Source organism: Perca fluviatilis, chromosome 15, assembly GCF_010015445.1.
Source record: "Perca fluviatilis chromosome 15, GENO_Pfluv_1.0, whole genome shotgun sequence".
Classification (NCBI taxonomy): domain Eukaryota; kingdom Metazoa; phylum Chordata; class Actinopteri; order Perciformes; family Percidae; genus Perca; species Perca fluviatilis.
In genome coordinates, this window is record NC_053126.1 from 6,891,707 (window position 1) to 6,909,620 (window position 17,914).

General features: G+C 40.9%; 2 protein-coding genes across 2 annotated transcripts; one reads left to right on the forward strand and one right to left on the reverse strand.

The window, feature by feature from the left end:
- The first annotated feature begins 1,509 nt into the window (after nucleotides 1–1,509).
- Nucleotides 1,510–9,363, forward strand: c15h16orf72 (chromosome 15 C16orf72 homolog). The gene is made up of 5 exons (XM_039824950.1): nucleotides 1,510–1,964; nucleotides 3,046–3,126; nucleotides 3,760–3,827; nucleotides 4,040–4,250; nucleotides 5,762–9,363. The coding sequence occupies exons 1-5, from the start codon at nucleotides 1,769–1,771 to the stop codon at nucleotides 6,076–6,078; spliced, it is 873 nt and encodes a 290-aa protein (XP_039680884.1). The 5' UTR covers nucleotides 1,510–1,768; the 3' UTR covers nucleotides 6,079–9,363.
- Nucleotides 9,364–13,312: 3,949 nt separating this feature from the next.
- On the reverse strand, nucleotides 13,313–17,724 carry dctn5 (dynactin 5). Its single transcript, XM_039826083.1, has 6 exons — nucleotides 17,532–17,724; nucleotides 17,288–17,356; nucleotides 17,041–17,159; nucleotides 16,692–16,803; nucleotides 14,419–14,521; nucleotides 13,313–14,328 (listed from the first exon to the last, which is right to left on the reverse strand). The coding sequence occupies exons 1-6, from the start codon at nucleotides 17,577–17,579 to the stop codon at nucleotides 14,231–14,233; spliced, it is 549 nt and encodes a 182-aa protein (XP_039682017.1). The 5' UTR covers nucleotides 17,580–17,724; the 3' UTR covers nucleotides 13,313–14,230.
- Between the last annotated feature and the right edge of the window lie 190 nt (nucleotides 17,725–17,914).

The following is a 17,914-nucleotide window of genomic DNA, read 5'->3' on the forward strand; positions in this document are numbered from 1 at the left end:
GCTGCATTTTACTTTAGGGTCACGCTTCTTTAAGTAAAACACGAATGCAGTATTTTTACTACATGGTAGCCCATGGCATCTATTCTAGTTTTTAATCCTAATTTATTCGATTTAGGACCTACTTCCTACTAGGCTCATTTATTTACAAATGTATTTAATTTATATACTTTTATTTAAAATAGGATATAGTGTGATACTGCTGGATCCCGTGATGCTCTTCCAGGGGCCTGCTTCCCCCGGTGATGTTACTGCAGGGCCTCTTTTGCTGCTAATACTGTATTTGTCTACTCTTGAGTAGATTAAAGTAGGGTAGCCTAATTACAGAAAATACTCCAAATTTGGGCTAACAAAACTAGTTACTAATTTAGATCAGGCACATCCAAAATTCCTAAATGATCTATCCACCAAAAGTTCCCTGCAGTCTTTCTCCTATGACCATGTCCACTTACTTCCCAGTGTGTGCCCATGTCAGTTACCAATTGGACACAGCGTTACTTAAATGTAGAGAAATGCACTTGTTTTCCTCTTTTTTTTTCTTTTTTTTGTTTTAAACTTTTCATAAATAGCCTATACACATAAAAAAATGCAGGAATATATAACATGTCATGCAAAAATGTTAATCAATTTAGCCATAGGCGTATAGTGGAATCAAAGATGAAAAAAAATAAAATAAAAAAGGCCTACAATAAAGTCAATTACCGGTGAAACATAACAACTCGTACATCATTGGCTTATTGCCATTGCGTCGGACAACAAACTTCCAATCATGAGTTATTCCTTTTCCAAGGCAGTGTTCATGTTTACACATATATGCAGTGCTGAAACCAGACCGTGCGTGGCTGTAACAGACAAACCTTCAGATTTTGAGTAAGGTACCATGCAGTGGATAAAAACTACACCAGGACTCGGCCTAGATACCGTCGGCTGTTGGGCTTTTTATATTGACCAGTTACTCTCGTTTTTCTAATTTTATGTTTCGGTTGGTTTTCATTATTAAAGCAATGGTTTTTATTTTATTTGATCATAAACACTGTTCTCATTGGTGAATTATCATGAGATTGTCATATATGGACTTGTAGTGTTCATTATTGTAGCCCTGTATACAATCTATGGTGTCGCCTAGAGGCTGGTTTTGCTGCTGTCGAAAGATAGAAGTTATTACAATATTAATTCCATAGCTGTAGATTCTGAATTAATTAGAAGGGGGAAATAAATAAGCTCCCAGAAGATTATAGTGATGTGAAACTTTATTCATAAAGCACTTCAACATTTACCATACTTTAACAAACATATTTTTTTAATCTAGCTAACAGAACAGTTTTCACGAAGAAACTTGCACTCTCTCGCAAGCTTTAATAATAATGGGGAATTTTCACTGTGGTTCTTTTGTGTCAATGCTGTGACGGACGTGTCAAAGAGCCAATACAATTCTGAGCAAAGCCCTCGAACCCACCCTGCAGTGCTCATGCCACCAATTATGGTTGACATCTGGTATAATGGGCGGGATGTAGCGCATAACAGGATAGTCTGCGTTGTAGCTATATATCTCGACGTCGGCGACTAGGAAAACTAGTTAGCTAAAGCTTATGTTCACAGATGGAAGTGAGGAGAGGAAACAACGCTATATTGTAGTGTGAAATATATATATAGATATATATAAAAAGCTAACAGTATTCATGGATTTACTCCCATAATTCGTTATACAGTGCCCACATTTTCATCTTTTAACACATTAAAGGTGCATTTTACGCGAGTTTTGGTGCATTAAATGGAGGAGAAGAAAGAAGACGGAGACTCGGAGATACAGGAACACGGACCCGAGCACTGGTTCTCAAAATGGGAGCGGCAGTGTTTGGCCGAAGCGGAGCAAAGGGAGCCCAGCGAGGAGGAGGCCGACAACGACCAGGATAAACTGTGGCATCTCTTCCAGAACTCAGCCACTGCTGTGGCACAGTTATACAAAGGTTCAAACCAGCGCTTTCCTTTTCCTTGTTCGTCTACCTATACGTACATTGTCATTATGCATTTGGCTTGTTGGTTAACGTCAGCAACCTGGCTACAAACCTAGCTAGCGTTAATGTGAACTAACATTATCGTCGATTTCGGTAGAATGCTAACTAGCTCGTTAGCAAACTCGCTGGCCAGTTAGCGATAACGTTTACAGCTGATTTTGCAATGCTAAATTTAGCTAGCTAACTGTGTTAGCCAGTGACAAAAAATAGTTAAGAACTCGAATCGGGTGTTATACACATGGTTCGAATGTTCTAGTTTGACTGACATAATTAAATGAACGTAAGTTAACACGGATACCTTTTGTCAATAAGATATCTTGTTGACACCAAGTTAGACAGCAGCGGATAGCTAACGTAACGTTAGCCAGGCTAGTTACAAAATGGCGATGGTAACAACAATCGTAGCTACGCGACATTCCCAGATGACAGTCTCTTGTATACTGTCAGTGTTCTCTGATATACCTGACGCGATTAGCTGTTGAAATGTGCTATACAGATATGAAGTTTACAGCACCAATGCATCCTTGTTTTTTAAACGCCGGTTTTCTGCTGAGTGAGCAGTTTGTTTAGCAACACGTAGCTAGCGTTATAATCACAAAATGGCGAGGATAGTATTGGTTTGTCTACAATATGCTACGGCTATAGTGCTCTCGGACAGAATACATTCCTGTCCATATGGACAGAGCTCGACTTGTTAAGTCTATCCATGTTTGACATGGTTTTGCAACTTTATTGCTGAGAGGGCAGTTAAGTGTGTGTCGGTTTTCTCTCGCTAAACAAGCTGCTGCCAAGCTGGCCATCTAGCGCTGACTGACAGTTATTTTTATGCCAAACCCTGTCCCTGCAATTGTAGATGCAAGACAAAATGGCGAATGAAAATAATCTTCACTTCAACCCTATAATCACAAAGCTGTTGTGCCCCTCAGATGTTTTATTGCCCTTTGGTCACATTAATCAGAAAGAGTTCTTGCTTTTAAATTACAGCCACATGTTATCTATAGAAACCAAACATATTTCCCCTTTCCTTCCACAGACAGAGTATGCCATCAGCAGGGCCTGTCATTGTGGGTGCCATTTCAGAACTCGGCAACAGCAGTTACCAACCTCTACAAAGGTATCTAACGACATCCATTTTCTCTCTATCCTTGATTTATTGCTCTGCCATACCACACCTACAGTTGTTTTTGTGCTTTGTATCATCAATATGGACTGTTGCTGGCTATCATTGTACTTGTAAATGTAGACATGTTTTTATTGAGAGGCTCATCTAACAAGTGGTAAACAGACCGGGCCATTATCACTCTTATCAGTCTGTCATAGGGTTGTATGTTTGGGTTGAAAAGAAAACAGACTGCATTTTTTTTTAACTTGCCTATAACGATGTCAGGAATTCACTAGTGAAATAGGGGTGCATGGTTGTAGTAAGAATGAGATTGTACTAGACTTTACTTTACTCCTAATTTGGCAGTCTATCTCTCAAACTGGGCATAGAATTGCCAGGTGAGTAGTGCTAGCAGGTGGTGAGTAGTTGGCACCCTCTGGAAGTAATTTAAAAGCTGTCAGTTATGTTAAAAAAGAAAAGAAAATGCAGTACAGAACTAAAAGTAGAGGCATATATGAGTTTCTAATGGTTTCTGGTCAAGGACCAAAGCATTTTCACTGTTAAAGGTATACTACTTTTTTGCTATGCTTTAGAATAGATAATGAACGATTATGATTATTTTTATGACGTCTTTCCCCATCGCAGAGAGTGTGGAGGCACATCAGAGAAGTTTTGATCGGGGCATCCAGATAGGCCATCAACGCCGTAATAAGGTGCGTCTGTTCCTCTGTTATGTTTGTTAATCCCCTCCATTCTCTTATATCTGGACACATTGTAGTTTTGACATTTAGGAACCAGGTGCTTACAGACTACATTAGGGTTACACAACAGGGATGTTAAAGGGGGAGGAAAAACGCATCCACGTTTGTTAATGAAATTAAACCTTGCCTAATTGTGGATTGATCACTTTTCTATCGGATTGCAGGACATGTTGGCCTGGGTGAAAAAGCGCCGGAGAACCATCCGTAGGGAAGATCTTATCAGCTTTTTGTGCGGAAAAGCACCACCACACAGGAGTAGCAGGGCCAATCCCCGGCTGGCCATGTTGGCCCCCAGCCGGGCTAATTCACCAGCCGAGACTGGCTCATCTGTAGAAGCAGACCTCCAGCCCTTCAGGGAGGCCATAGCACTGCATGGTGAGTTAAGTGCAAGCCTGGCTCACAGCTAACACACCAGTGGTCATTCAAGCCACCTAATCAGATATGTGATTTACAACCCAGGAGGCAGCTACATTGTTGATAACACTTTAGATTCTTCAAAGTGTGGGTGGGACTTACTAATTCCACATATGTAATAGATTTAAGCTTTGGCAATGTACTTTAAAGTAGTTGTGAGATAAGGTATTTTAATATATAGATTTTTAAAAAAATTTTTTGAACTGGCTCATTTACTTATATACAGGTTGTCACCTGAATGAGAAAAAAACATTGTGTTAAAGTCTAAGCACTGTGAGAGAGAGCCTGCTTGTCCTTTAGTCATCGTACTCTGCCACATGTGGCTCATAGATAAGGATAGGCTGTGTTGTGCATGGGTGTGTAGGTACTGGCCAATGGTGAAAGAGGGCCTCACCTTCTTTGCGCTTAGTGTGTGAGAGAACCTCTCAATCTAAATCAAGTTTTTTTAAATATGCGGCTGCGACTGTTTCCGTTTTGTAATTTGGTTACATTGCAGTATGTTGGTATTTCTGGTGTGCTGTCAGTGCAAATGAATATTCAGAACTTAATCTGAAGGTCCCTACATTTTAAGTGTAGCTGAGGTCAGGGTGAAGGATGTTAGGCATTTGGTGGTTTAGGTTACAGAAACACAAGTTCGGTCTGTGTAAGGAGGTTTCAGTGTGTCTCCTTTCTCAGTTATCAGATACCTTTTGCATTTCCCCACTGGTGTTTGTGTGTTGGGACAGGCAAGCTTATGTTGTAGGGATGTGCCAACAAATTCTGGGCAGATGCCAATGTTTAAAATAACAATTTGGCTGATACCAATGTTTTATTTAGTTTTTTTGTTGTCATTTATTCCCCCTTTTGTGCCAGGGAAACAAATAAATATTCATTGTAAAAACAAAAAGGTCTAAAATGAGCACACATTTAGTCATAGATGGATAGATGGCAGACAACTGGGCGAATATTGGCCGATATTTGACTGATAAATTGGTGCATCCCTATCATTTTGATTTACATGGACCTTTCTGTCAACTTCACCGTTGAGTCTTTTAGGCAATCGGATTCACGGATTTGTGAATGTCAGTGTGGTAACACACATAAACGTGGTATTTCTAACAACTGTGTAAAACAAAACCAGTTGTTTCATTTTATATCCTCTAGGAAGATGCACATACCATCTTTCTGAACCTGTGTCGATGCCCCTTTGCTCAGGCAGTTGTCATTTGGGGTTATATAAATATGATGTTGACTATTGGATTGATTCACCAATGATGTGCTTGCTTGGTGGTCCACTCAGAAGACTCCATCCATTGTTGACATATTTGCATTCAAAAACATGACTTGATGGGATGCCATTTTCTTAACGTAACCGGTAACAAGTCATCATACAAAATTTTGTATGCAGTAGCTTGCATATCTGTCTTATTTCTCCAACTGATGCACTGTCTGTTGCTGCTCTCTCCTCTCTATCCGGTCTTCTCCTTCCCCAGGTCTGAGTGGAGCCATGGCGAGCATCAGTGTGCGCTCTGGTGCTCCAGGGTCTCCCACGCATGTGAGTGGGAGCAGCAGTAACGGAGGTGGCGCTGGTGTAGGTGGTTCTTCCGGCTCTGCACTGGTGTGCCGCAGCAGGCGTAATGGGCTCCAAGACGTCGACCTGAACACTTTCATCGCGGAAGAGATGGCACTGCATCTGGACTCTACAGGCTCCGCCTCTGCTGGAGGGGGAGGAACCAGGAAACGAAACTCCACCCAGTGTAGTGATGTCATCACAGACTCCCCTACACACAAACGCAACAGGATGATCTGATCTGCTGCCTGCCTGCCTGTGTGTGTGTGTGTGTGAGTGTGTGTGTGTGTGTGTGAGGGGGTAGGGGGAAAAACCTTCAAAAGCCAAGGCTATGAGAGGGGGGGGGGGTGGATGGATGGCTTATGTGGGACAGACACTTGAATGCCTGGCTGTGCAAAAGAAACCCGGGCTGAAAATGAGGACTTACGGTCTCAGTGCGGTCAATTCAGATGTTGACTGAATTCTATTCCTTGTCTCCTTTCCCCACACTATTACTACAAATCACTGATCTGCAATCAGAACACTTAATGGGTGTGTGTGTGGGTTACTGGGAGGTCTGGACGACATCACGCACTCCTGAGACATCGCTACCGAGGAAAGGAGACAACGAAAGGAAGTCGCCCAACTCATCCTGGGATGTGGACCGAGCTCAAAGGGGTGAAATGCACCGTGCTGCTTCACAAGCAGAAGCCACTCAATCCTTGACACATTTGTGCCCTTCCCTCCCCTTAACCTCACTCATCCTCACCCACCACCTTAATAAGGAAGTGAGGGCCATGATCAAATCGTCTCACTCAGTGAACCAAGTTGCTCGCCAAATGTTGGACCCAGCTCGGTCAGAGACTCACTTCTTCGTCAAACAACCCACCTGTTCTTTGTTACTTTTGTCATTGCAGCTCTCAGTTGACGTTGCCGGTCAGTGGTGGAGCTAAATCACCCAGTAGGCGTACATCTGTGACATCATCCTGCTTCATCTCCCACTTGCAACCAGTTACATTTCTCTGGCTACTAGGTTGATGGCATGTAACTTTATTCTCTGCTAACTACTCTGCTTTGATTTAGTTCAGCCAGTCGCCCTTTCTTGTTTTTAAGTTCTTCAACCACCAGTGTTAACTATCTAGGTTTGTTGCCACTGTGATAGCCAAGTTAATTTTGCATTCTTTCTCCACCATGTTTTTTTTGTTGTTGTTGAGGATAATTGAAAGCATTTTTTTTTTTTTCTTTGTGTATACAGCTTTTCAGACACTACTGACTGCAACACTCTCCTCCCCCCCCCCTTTACTCTAGTCTTATTACAAAAGCAGCTGCTGTTTTATGTGATCTTGTGATTATTCTGATGAGTTGCAATACAGACTTTTGCACTTAGCTTCCACCTCTAACTCATGCAAAGCTTTCACCTCTAACTCATGCAAACAAATCAGCTCTTCCATTGTATCCCACTTAAAGCCTCGTCCAGCCCTTAACAGGCCAGCTTGAGGTCAGTCCACGCAGAGTTGCTGCTTGGAAAAAGTAAACCCTTGGTATGACTAGTCACGGAGCCCTCACACACACCTCAAATACTCTTCAAAAAGTATTTGATCAAGTTGTGGAGTGTTTCTGTGTGTGGGCTCTACTTGTATTCGAAGACTCAAGTCCTTCCCTGTCTGACAAATGATTTAACTTATCAGAAGATAATCGGTGCTGTAAAGAAAGCATAAATGTTTACAAAGGTAGCGTTTCTCAACAAATCCAACAAGTATGCCAGCCAGTGCACACAAGACACTGGCTAATTTGGCGAGTGTGTCGGATTGGGTGTTGGGTCACTGTCTGCTTTTTGTATAAGGGGTGTGTGCATTAATAAGACATGGATGGGTTTGATTTTACTTGGTACAAGATGATGAAACTCGGATTGTTTTATTCTTGAAATCGTCCTTCCATCCTTTTGTAATGGAGAGGAATAGGAGACACTGATATCACATGAGGCAGAAATTTGGGTATATTTAGCAGTTTGTGAAACGTATGAACTGGTACTGATTTATAGGGTCTTAATGATTATTGGATTTAAATCTAAGCTAGTTTGTGGGCGTAATGAACTCAATTGTTGGAATATGCTTTCATTTAGCATAGGAAGCTAACAAATGTAAATTGAGTTGTCTAGTTATCAAACCAATTATTATATTTCCAGCATTGAATAATGGCCAGAAAAAGGTTTTGCAGAACACTATGTCACAGTGAAGTTGACCTGCCATAATAGTGATACAGTAAGTTGTCAGTGAGTCAAATACCTGTAATACCCACTGTTGCTGACTTGTGAGATCTCAATGTCCACCCACACACACACCACACGTTTTTGTTGACCTCTTCATTCCCCTTCACCTTTATGACCTGGAAAGTGGGTTATCTTTAGTTGTATAAAGCATGCCAGTTTTTAACTTGTTACATTTTGGTCACAGATTTCATTTTTGCGTTAATGGGTTGGCTTTTATATTCCTACATGATCCCTGGCTCGTCGGTGAAAGAAAAGAACCGGGCTGAGATTCATTGCTTCTGTCAAAATTAAGAGTTCTGCGTTTCGGAGTTTGTACTTGCATACAAGTGAAACCACTTGAATTAGACTGACAAAAAATGTCATCCTCAAATCGGAAAAGTGAGAATTGATTTGCTTTACGGAGAGCCTCTGATTACTGTCAAGTAGGGTCAACCAGTAATTCATGTTGAGGATTCATATCGGTCTTGGTTTAAAACGGTATCTAAAAAAATAAATTGTACATTCTGGGTAGCTTCAGCTAGCACAGGTCTAGTGAATAATGTAACACAGGAAGAATCTATGATTCTCCCTAAAACTCACATTTAGAGTCCATCAGAAAGTATGACGCTCTGGGTGTGCTAATGGCAGAATATGGTGTTGGAGATGGAGAAAATCCTGAGGACTGACCTGACGGCCAGTCCACACGCTTATCTTAGAGGAATGCATTTTAGTTGTTTTTTCTTTCTTTCTCCAGGCACTTCACTCGCTGTTTTGTGTCCAACACTCCACATTGGCATTGGTAGCATTCTCAACTGAAACCAAATGGTGCGTGTTGTTACAAATTAGTAGTTATAACCTCCTAGTGTTTCTGTTGCATGACAACATGTCAGTTAAAGGGACGATGTGAAGTGTCTGCTGACCGGAAGAAGAACCTAAAAATTCAGACTATCAAAAGATAGCGCCCCCCCCAAAAGACTATGAGCAGGACTGTGCCGTCTTTCTAATCCCACTGTTCAACCTGCAGTGTTGACCCCCCACCCCCCGGTTATAATAGAGGGGGCACTTTGTGTTTTTCTTTTCTTTCCCTGAGCCAGTCCCCGGCCTTCATCCACATTGTTTCAAAAGGCTGACTCGTGCCACATGTCTCTGGAGCCAACACTATTATCGGCTGTTTCTTGATACTTATTTGTTTGAAAAATAATAATAATAAATGGCTAATCTATATACTTAACATTTAATTGTTGGTATGATATATGTGGTTCACATTGTAAAATAAATAAAACCATTGAGTTGCAATTGGATGGACTATGTTTCATTAAAAAAAAAAAAAAAATGGAGATTTGTCTTATTTGCTTTACAAAATTAATGTGGTTTCTATGACATGTCGCACAGGCATTTTATCTGTTAACTTGTAGCTCTTTAACTTTTGGAAAAGTAGGAGTAGAAGAGGCTGAAAATGTTCATATTTCATGCATAAGCAAGACGTATTTGGTAGTTATAAAGGGGCCTCGGTGCTTTCACTGCACATATCGTTGATTTAGTTGACCTTTACAGGTGGGTGAAAAGAAAATACATGAGCCATGCATTTGAAATATTGTGGGACAGTCACTGAAGCAGGTTAGGGATATTGTTTCAGAGCGGTTGTTTGAGTTTGTGGTGACTTCATTTCTGAACTTAGTTATTCAAGTCTCACAAAAATGATGTTTAACTTAGACCAGCGTTAAGCCACTAGGTGGTGCCAGAGGATAGCAGTAGAAAACCCAAAAAGTAGAAACCCAAGCCTGCAAAGTTCTGTTATTGTAGTGTAGCATTATTAATGTCCATCTCTGAGAACTCATTCTGATGAAAACTTGAGTTTGTCCAGTCCTGTTTGTCGCTTTCTACTATCTTAAAGTAGGGTTGCACATGAAATGTGATATTGCGATATCGATATTAATTTCGATATTTTTAAACGTGTAAAATTACAAAAGTTACTGGTAAACGCATCAAAATAGACTCAATATACATAATTAAACAAGTTTTATTTCAACTGACTGTCCTATTGGACTGGTCCAACATGAATAAATAAGGACCATGTCTACAGAACAGGACATGTTTTACTGGTTGGACAGTATAAAATATATAAATAAAGAGAACAGGACACAACTTTTCTTTTGCTTTTCTGATTCGTTCCGTTTTGTCTATTTCTTCCCTTACACTGTCACTCTGTGGTAATATGCACACACGTGGTAAGCAACATAGGGTTTGTCACGTAGTGGACCCGTGCGCTGACGTGCACTAACATGTCCAAGTGACACGGTAACTGGCCAATGAAACATGGTCATTATAGCGTTTCAAGCGGGCTCTAAATCAAACACAATTAAGCCACACGGCCAACGGACGGGACACAGCGCTCCACAAAATAAACTAAATATTGCATACTTATTGCGACACTTTCGATATATTGCGATAACGATATTGAGTCGATATATCTTGCACCCCTATCTTAAAGGTCCCATGGCATGAAAATTTCACTTTATGAGGTTTTTTAACATTAATATGCGTTCCCCCAGCATGCCTATGGTCCCCCAGTGGCTAGAAATGGTGATAGGTGTAAACCGAGCCCTGGGTATCCTGCTCTGCCTTTGAGAAAATGAAAGCTCAGATGGGCCGATCTGGAATCTTACCTTATCTTACCTCCCCTTTCTCTGCTTTGCCCGCCCAGAGAATTTGGCCAACCCATGAGAGAGAGACATCATGGCTTTCAAATGAGCAAAGTGGCAGTTGGTCAAGGCCACACCCCCACACCCACACCTTGCCCCTCCCTCTCCTCCTCAAAAGCTACAGGCACAGAAATGGCACATCCTAAGGAAAGCTCATTGTGGGACTGGCTCTAGTGGCTGTAATTCTGCACCAAGGCTGAATTTCGGGAAAGAGACTTCAGATACAGTATTAGGGGACCACTAAGGTCTATATAAAAGAGACTTCAGACACAGTATTAGGGGACCACTAAGGTCTATATAAAAGAGACTTCAGATACAGTATTAGGGGACCACTAAGGTCTATATAAAAGAGACTTCAGATACAGTATTAGGGGACCACTAAGGTCTATATAAAAGAGACTTCAGATACAGTATTAGGGGACCACTAAGGCCTATATAAAAGAGACTTCAGATACAGTATTAGGGGACCACTAAGGTCTATATAAAAGAGACTTCAGATACAGTATTAGGGGACCACTAAGGTCTATATAAAAGAGACTTCAGATACAGTATTAGGGGACCACTAGGGTCTATAGAAAAGCATCCAAAGAGCACCATGTCATGGGACCTTTAAATGTTCCTTTTGGAGGTTTTCACCTCTAGTAGTGCTATTAAGTTTCTTTTTTAGATCACTCACACACACGCATGTGACTCAAACAGTCCAGCCAATGGTTTCCATTGTACTCTCCAACAGGTGGCAGTAATGCGCCAACAAAGGCAGAAAAGTAGGACCGCTAGCTAGCAAGTAAACATGAATAAAAAAATTGTAAACAACTTGTTTACAATAAATCTCCACAGGGCACTTTAAAAGGTGCTAGCTAGAAACTTAAAGTTGCCCTGTGGAATGTTCATGTAAACAAGTCGTGTTTATATTTTTAATACCAATACAGTGTATTCTTATCAACAAACGTGTTGAATGCATTTCTTTCCTAGTGAAACATCTGTAAAGCCAACCTGTCAAATTGCAGTTTACGTCCACGTCTGTCCAGACTCATATAATACATGTAGTCTAGACTTGGAAGCAATTTAAAAAAAAAAGGTATTAATTGTATTTTTTGGTGACACATGGATGCTTCACACACACAAACATGTACAACTCCCACAGTTTCAAGGTGGGCACCCAAGATTAGTGTCACCAACGTAATATGCGACCAAATGTCTCCCCTTCTGTTGAGTTATGGCGTTGAATAATGGCCAGAAAAGTTTTTTTATATATCCTCACTTCATCCTATTAGACATTTGTCTAAAATGTTGTCATTAGCGTATACATTGATGAACAAACAGAAACTTGATGCCTCTGGTCGCAGAAGCATAACAAGTAGAAAGTTAAGTGGTGAGGCATTTGGCATTGTAGAGCACACAGAGCTGAGTCCATACATGAGGCAGATTTTCAAGCATTTATTATATTTATTGAATTGCTGCACTTTGTTTGATGTTGGCTCTGGCTATTGTATGCTTACAGAAAAAAGGCAAAGCACAGGGGTCTGTCCTGCACACATTACAGTTTTTTTCGATTGCTAAACGACAGTGGGCACAACTGGAGTCACATGTGCAAAACTCTAACTACAGTCTGCACAGCAGCAGTTCATGTGGACCAAACTCTAGTTCATTTTTCATTGCTTGAACACAGTTTTCAAAACTCTACACACTTATCCCATCACTTTAACCACAACGTTCATTCAAAACAGAATAGATTTCAGTCTGGTGCCTATCAAACACTGCTGATTGCAATTTTAGCTGAAAGCCTAAGCAAGTGTCTTATTTTAAACTAGTTAGTGAATATATATGGTATTTATACAGAGAAAGCTCAGAAAGTCTTTTTTTATATACAAACACCAAATAAGAATGAAACAATTCTACACTGTAATGTTTGAGAGAAACAAGTAAAAGAGCAAATATACCAACATGTCCAGGTAAGATGTCTGAGGTTATGTACACAGCTATAAAAAAAAGTGAAAAACACTATCTTTACAATAGTAAAACTGCGTTCTTACTGTTTTTCAGAAAGTAATGGAGGTGAAAGCAATAGAAACACCACATTACAGTAATTTGTATTTAGAGATAATGCATACATCCAATGTGATGAACTTGCCACATGATGCTGGAGAGAGGCAGGATTAGTCACACTATTCGTTGGTACTGTTATGTACCTTTAGTTTTTTCCCCCAAGTAATTCCATAAATTACTAGAGACAAAATACTTTATTGAAGAAAACTGCTGATTTTTATTCCTTCTTGTTTACCTTATCTAAAAATTGGTATGCTATACAATCTATATTTTTTCCTTAAATAAACTGTTGAGTAGTGTCAAGTCACTCAAATTGTTCAAACTGTAAAGATGAAAAAGTTTGTAATTTCTGTATTGGTGTTTGATGCTAGTGTTTTTACCCTCAGTGTGTTCTGAGTGACAGTGTGTGTTATCTCAGTGAGGCCTGTGCATACTGTTTGAGACGTGTGTTAAGAGTTGTGTTGCTTTGAATGAGTTTTGCAGGTGATGTGAACTGTTTAGCTCAGGTGACTGTAGGTAGTGCAGACTGTAGTTTGAGTTTTGCACATGTGACTCCAGTTGTGCCCACTGTCGTTTAGCAATCGGAAAAAACTGTAACATATTCAAATTAACATTGCAGTTTGATAATTTGAAACATAATGAAATTAAGTTAAGGAGAAAGCAAACGGGTTCTTTAACATTAGAAATAAAATGACAGAGATTAAAACAACAGAATACCTTTCACAATTTGCTGATAGGAGTGTGCTGCTCCGCTTCCCCAAATGAAATATGGACATGAATAACAAACATATACAAGCAACATCCTTAATCACAACTGTTGTTGCTATTGTTTTGGTCCATGCTGTTTACACAGCTCCACCCTTCACCTTCCTTTCATAGCTCCTTCACTTTCTCATCTTCACCTACAGCTGCTGTCAGAGAGTACTTGCAGCAGCCACACAGAGGTACTTGAGTTTCTCCACAGCACACTGACCAGGATAAATCATCACACTACATGAACATACTTGATTAGGTTCATCAGAAAGAAATATCTAAAACTTAACACCTGTAGATTGACGGTTTTTATCCGTGCCCCTAGAAGGCATCTCAGATCGGCTGGGATGGTAAACATGATCATTCTGTTTGCAGTTTAGTAAAGACTTTCATTGCAATTTGGAGCTGCAGACATACAAAAGTGCCTTCTGCAGCTATATCACATTTGATTCCTTATGTGCTTTTCTCATACTCAAAAACTAGAATCATATAAGGGTTCGTAATAGGACCAAATGTTTGTCCTTGGGCTGAGAAACTCAGGGTCTCTGGGAAGTGAAGGATAGAAGGTGAGCTCTCAGAGTCCACTTCTGATGAGCGACCCCAACCCTGACCTGGAACTGGTTGGAAAGGGTGTGGATCCTGCTGACGGTTTTGGGGGCAGGACTCAGATCTGGCTGAGAGGCAAGAACTTCTGGTAGTAACTCTTGGTTACATCAATCATCAGGTCCTGCGTGCACTCTGGGAGCTCTCCTGAAAACAGACCTGAGAGATATAGACAAACACAGGTAAATACCTGACAGATCAACATAAAGTGGAGGGGTCAGGTGTGCGTTTGTGTGGCGTGTAGCTAACCTGGGCATCCAGAGAAGACCGTAAAAGGCGGCACCACGGTCTCAGGAGGGAGCACGGTGTTGTCTAAGATCTTGCAGCAGTCCTTCAGCACACAGCGACGACCCTGCACATAATACACCAAACTAAAATTAAACTTCTGACTGACTCCAAGTGTTTACTTCATTCTGTTTATAACATCGTGGTAAACAATCGATTATGGCTATTCAGAACAACTACACAGTAAGCATTACAGCCAAAGGCCAACTAGCATGTGTGTTCTTCTGAGCCTGCGTGAGAGGATATACGTGACTCTCCATACCAGCAAGTCACAGTAGTCTGTATTCGTCATTCAAAATGGGAAACCGGAATACTGACAGGGATTCAAGACGCTATGCTAATTAGCCAGTTAGCACATTAACAACAAAGCCTGATGTTGAAAGAACAAATGATGTTTATCGTGCGCTAGCAAACAATCACACAATTACAAACCATTTCTGTTAATGAGTTAAAAGGCTAAAAAGAAAATCTTACCTGATATAACAAGTTTGTTTTCGATCTCAGGCCCGTGCTTGTTTTTCTCACTTCCGTTTCTCTTCTCATGCACTGATTCGCTTAAACTGAACAGCCATCAGAGTGATCTCTTTCATTGATTGGCTACGTCGCAGATTCAACATGCTCAATTGGCCGAAAAGCCACCGACTTGTGCCAACGGTGTGGAACACAACGCAAAAGCTAGGGCAACAACGCTCAGCGACGGGCGGTCATTGGCCGACGGACGACCTTCGGCCTGGTGTCTCAGATTATCGGCCGTCGGTCAGTCTGGCGAGGTCGGTGACTCGAGTCTGTTTGGTGTGTTCGGTACCATCGGCCTTCATTTGGGCCGATTTGACTTGTTGAATCGGCCAGTGGGCAGTCGGACTCAATGACCAATCTGATCGGTGGAGTGCTAACCCGGAAATGACAAGTGGGATGAGTGACGGACGCCTCTCAAAATCTGACAAAAATCTTTTAAACTGACCTTTGTCAATCTGAAATGAAGACCGATTCAGCAACTGCACGGCCTATTTCTCGCTTAAAATGTTTCCAGAAACACGTTTCTGACGTTTCTCGTGAACTATTTTCGTAAAATACGAGATCGTATTCCGAACGAGCCGCCATTATGGTCTGGCTTTGAAATTTGGGAGAAGTAATTTTTTGGGCGACAAAACAGATTAGTGCCGCCTGCTGTTAAGGAGACGTATTACGTCTACATACGCTCAAGTCGTCTTCGCTTCAGTGTCTTCCAAGGCACTTTTTTGACCAACTCGGGGAAGCAGTCAGTCCGTCTCAGATGAAGACAATATAATACAGGGATTGGGCTAGGTATGAAGTATATGTTGCATATCCACCACTTTAAATTGTTCCTGCTTTTTTAATTAGCGTTTGTTACATTATCTGTTGTTTATCATTAAGTCCTGCACAGTCAAGTAACTGTTCTTTCAAATTCGACTGTTTGGGCTCTGTTAATATCTCAGGGCACCTGTCTGTTGTTTAACCCTTGTGTTATCCTTCGGGTCCCAGTGACCCGAAGGACAACACAAGGATTATGTACTTCCATTTACTTTGTTGAGAATTGCTCTCTAAACAAGGGTTAATACAGCACCTTAGTTCTTGTTTGTACAGCATTTTGGTCAGCTTAAACTGTGTTTAAATGTGTTCTAGAAATAAACTTTACTTACTTACTTTAAAAGAAACCGGTTTTAGAGAGCAATTCTCAACAAAGTAAACGGAAGTACATAACCTTGTGTTGTCCTTCGGGTCACTGGGACCCGAAGGACAACACAAGGGTTAACTTTTATTTACTAAACATTTTTTGTACTAAAAATAAATTCCAGAATCAAGAATTATGCACAAATACCAGACTTCTCTGTTTATATAAGCATTTTAAATTCAGCTTTTTTAATTGTGGAATCTAGCTGGGCAATGATAATAAAATATAATAAAATGTGCTCCTGCTGTGGCAAAACTTCTCAACTGCAATAACATTTGACATTTTTAATTAAATGTGTTCCTTTTTATATTTCATCAAAGGTCTGTGCCTGCTCAAAGCAGCCTTCCTGCTGCGCTCAGTTAGTCTGAACATGACTACCATGTGACTGTTTCACCACAGGCAAGAGGAGACACTGCTTCTGTTTATGTCCCCGCTCACTGTGGCAGAGCTTTGTCTCCATCATCTTTTTCTGCGACTTGTGTGTGTTTTGTGTGTGTGTGTGTGTGTGTGTGTGTCTCAGTGTGTGTGCTTTCATTCCACTCACTATGACACAGTTCTTGCCAATGTGGACGTAGGAACCAATCTGTGCTGCGTTGACCACGCAGTCCTCCTCGATGAAGACGTGGTCTCCGATGTGCAGCGGGAAAAACGCCACTCTGGAGTGAGCAATGGAGGGCGGGAGCAGAAAGAGATGACGTTCAGGTGTTCGTTTAATGGGCATGAAGCAAACAGAAATGACATACTCCACATACAACCTGTAATTGTGCCTGTTCTTTCGTGGCGCAAAGACTGCACTCTATTGTATACCAGCTGAAACTATTAGCCAATATTTGATAAACTGACTGACAGAATATCAATCTGCTACAATTTTCCATTAGAGAAGGATGCTTTACCCTTTGCTAAACTTTTTGAAAGGTGGTCGAATGACGCTCCGGCTCTTCACCACACAGTGTCTGCCCACCCTGACATTAGCCAGGTCTCCTCTGATGATGCAGTCATTCATGACAATAGTCTGGAAGCAGGACACACACACAGTAAGGTATATCACAGCCGAACAGAGTACACTAATAACAACATAACTGCCCTGACAGAAAGCTGTATACTACACCGTCAGGCAGGTTTGTCTTTGTTTTTCCTTACTTTGCCATTGAGTACGATGTTTTGACTCCCACACAGCACTGACTGTCTGCTCACTTTGTTGCCAGAGGCCTGAAATACAACGACAGAAATGGTTAATAACTGTAATAAAGTGTGTTTCTGTCTTTACTGTCTATCTAAACTGAGCACAAACAATTAGTTCAGTTATCCAACGCCCCGTTTAGCTTCGGTTAGCCAAATAGCAAGCGACTAGCTAGCTAACAACGGCTTGAAAATCACACATTACCGTCTCAATGTACTCTGCTTTATTGTACAGTATTTCCGACAACTCCATGGCTAGGAATAAATATAAGATATATATATAATAAAATATTCAAGACAGCGGGACTGAGGATAATTCAGCAATAATAATCTGTTTTGCTCTCAGCTCTGCTGTCAGCACCCAGATTTTCTTCTTCTGCAGACTCTATGAATGGTTGTTCAGACAATATCAGTTGAGTGCCAAATCATCGATGGATTCCAAACAATTGAAAAACAGTCCACTGGCATTTATATTTGAGTTGTATCGTATACTAGTTATAAATGCATTAAGTATTTTGCTCCTCCAGGTCATTTGGTAAGGTAATTATTAAACAATTATACTAATCCGGTATTGATTGGTCTTCCCTG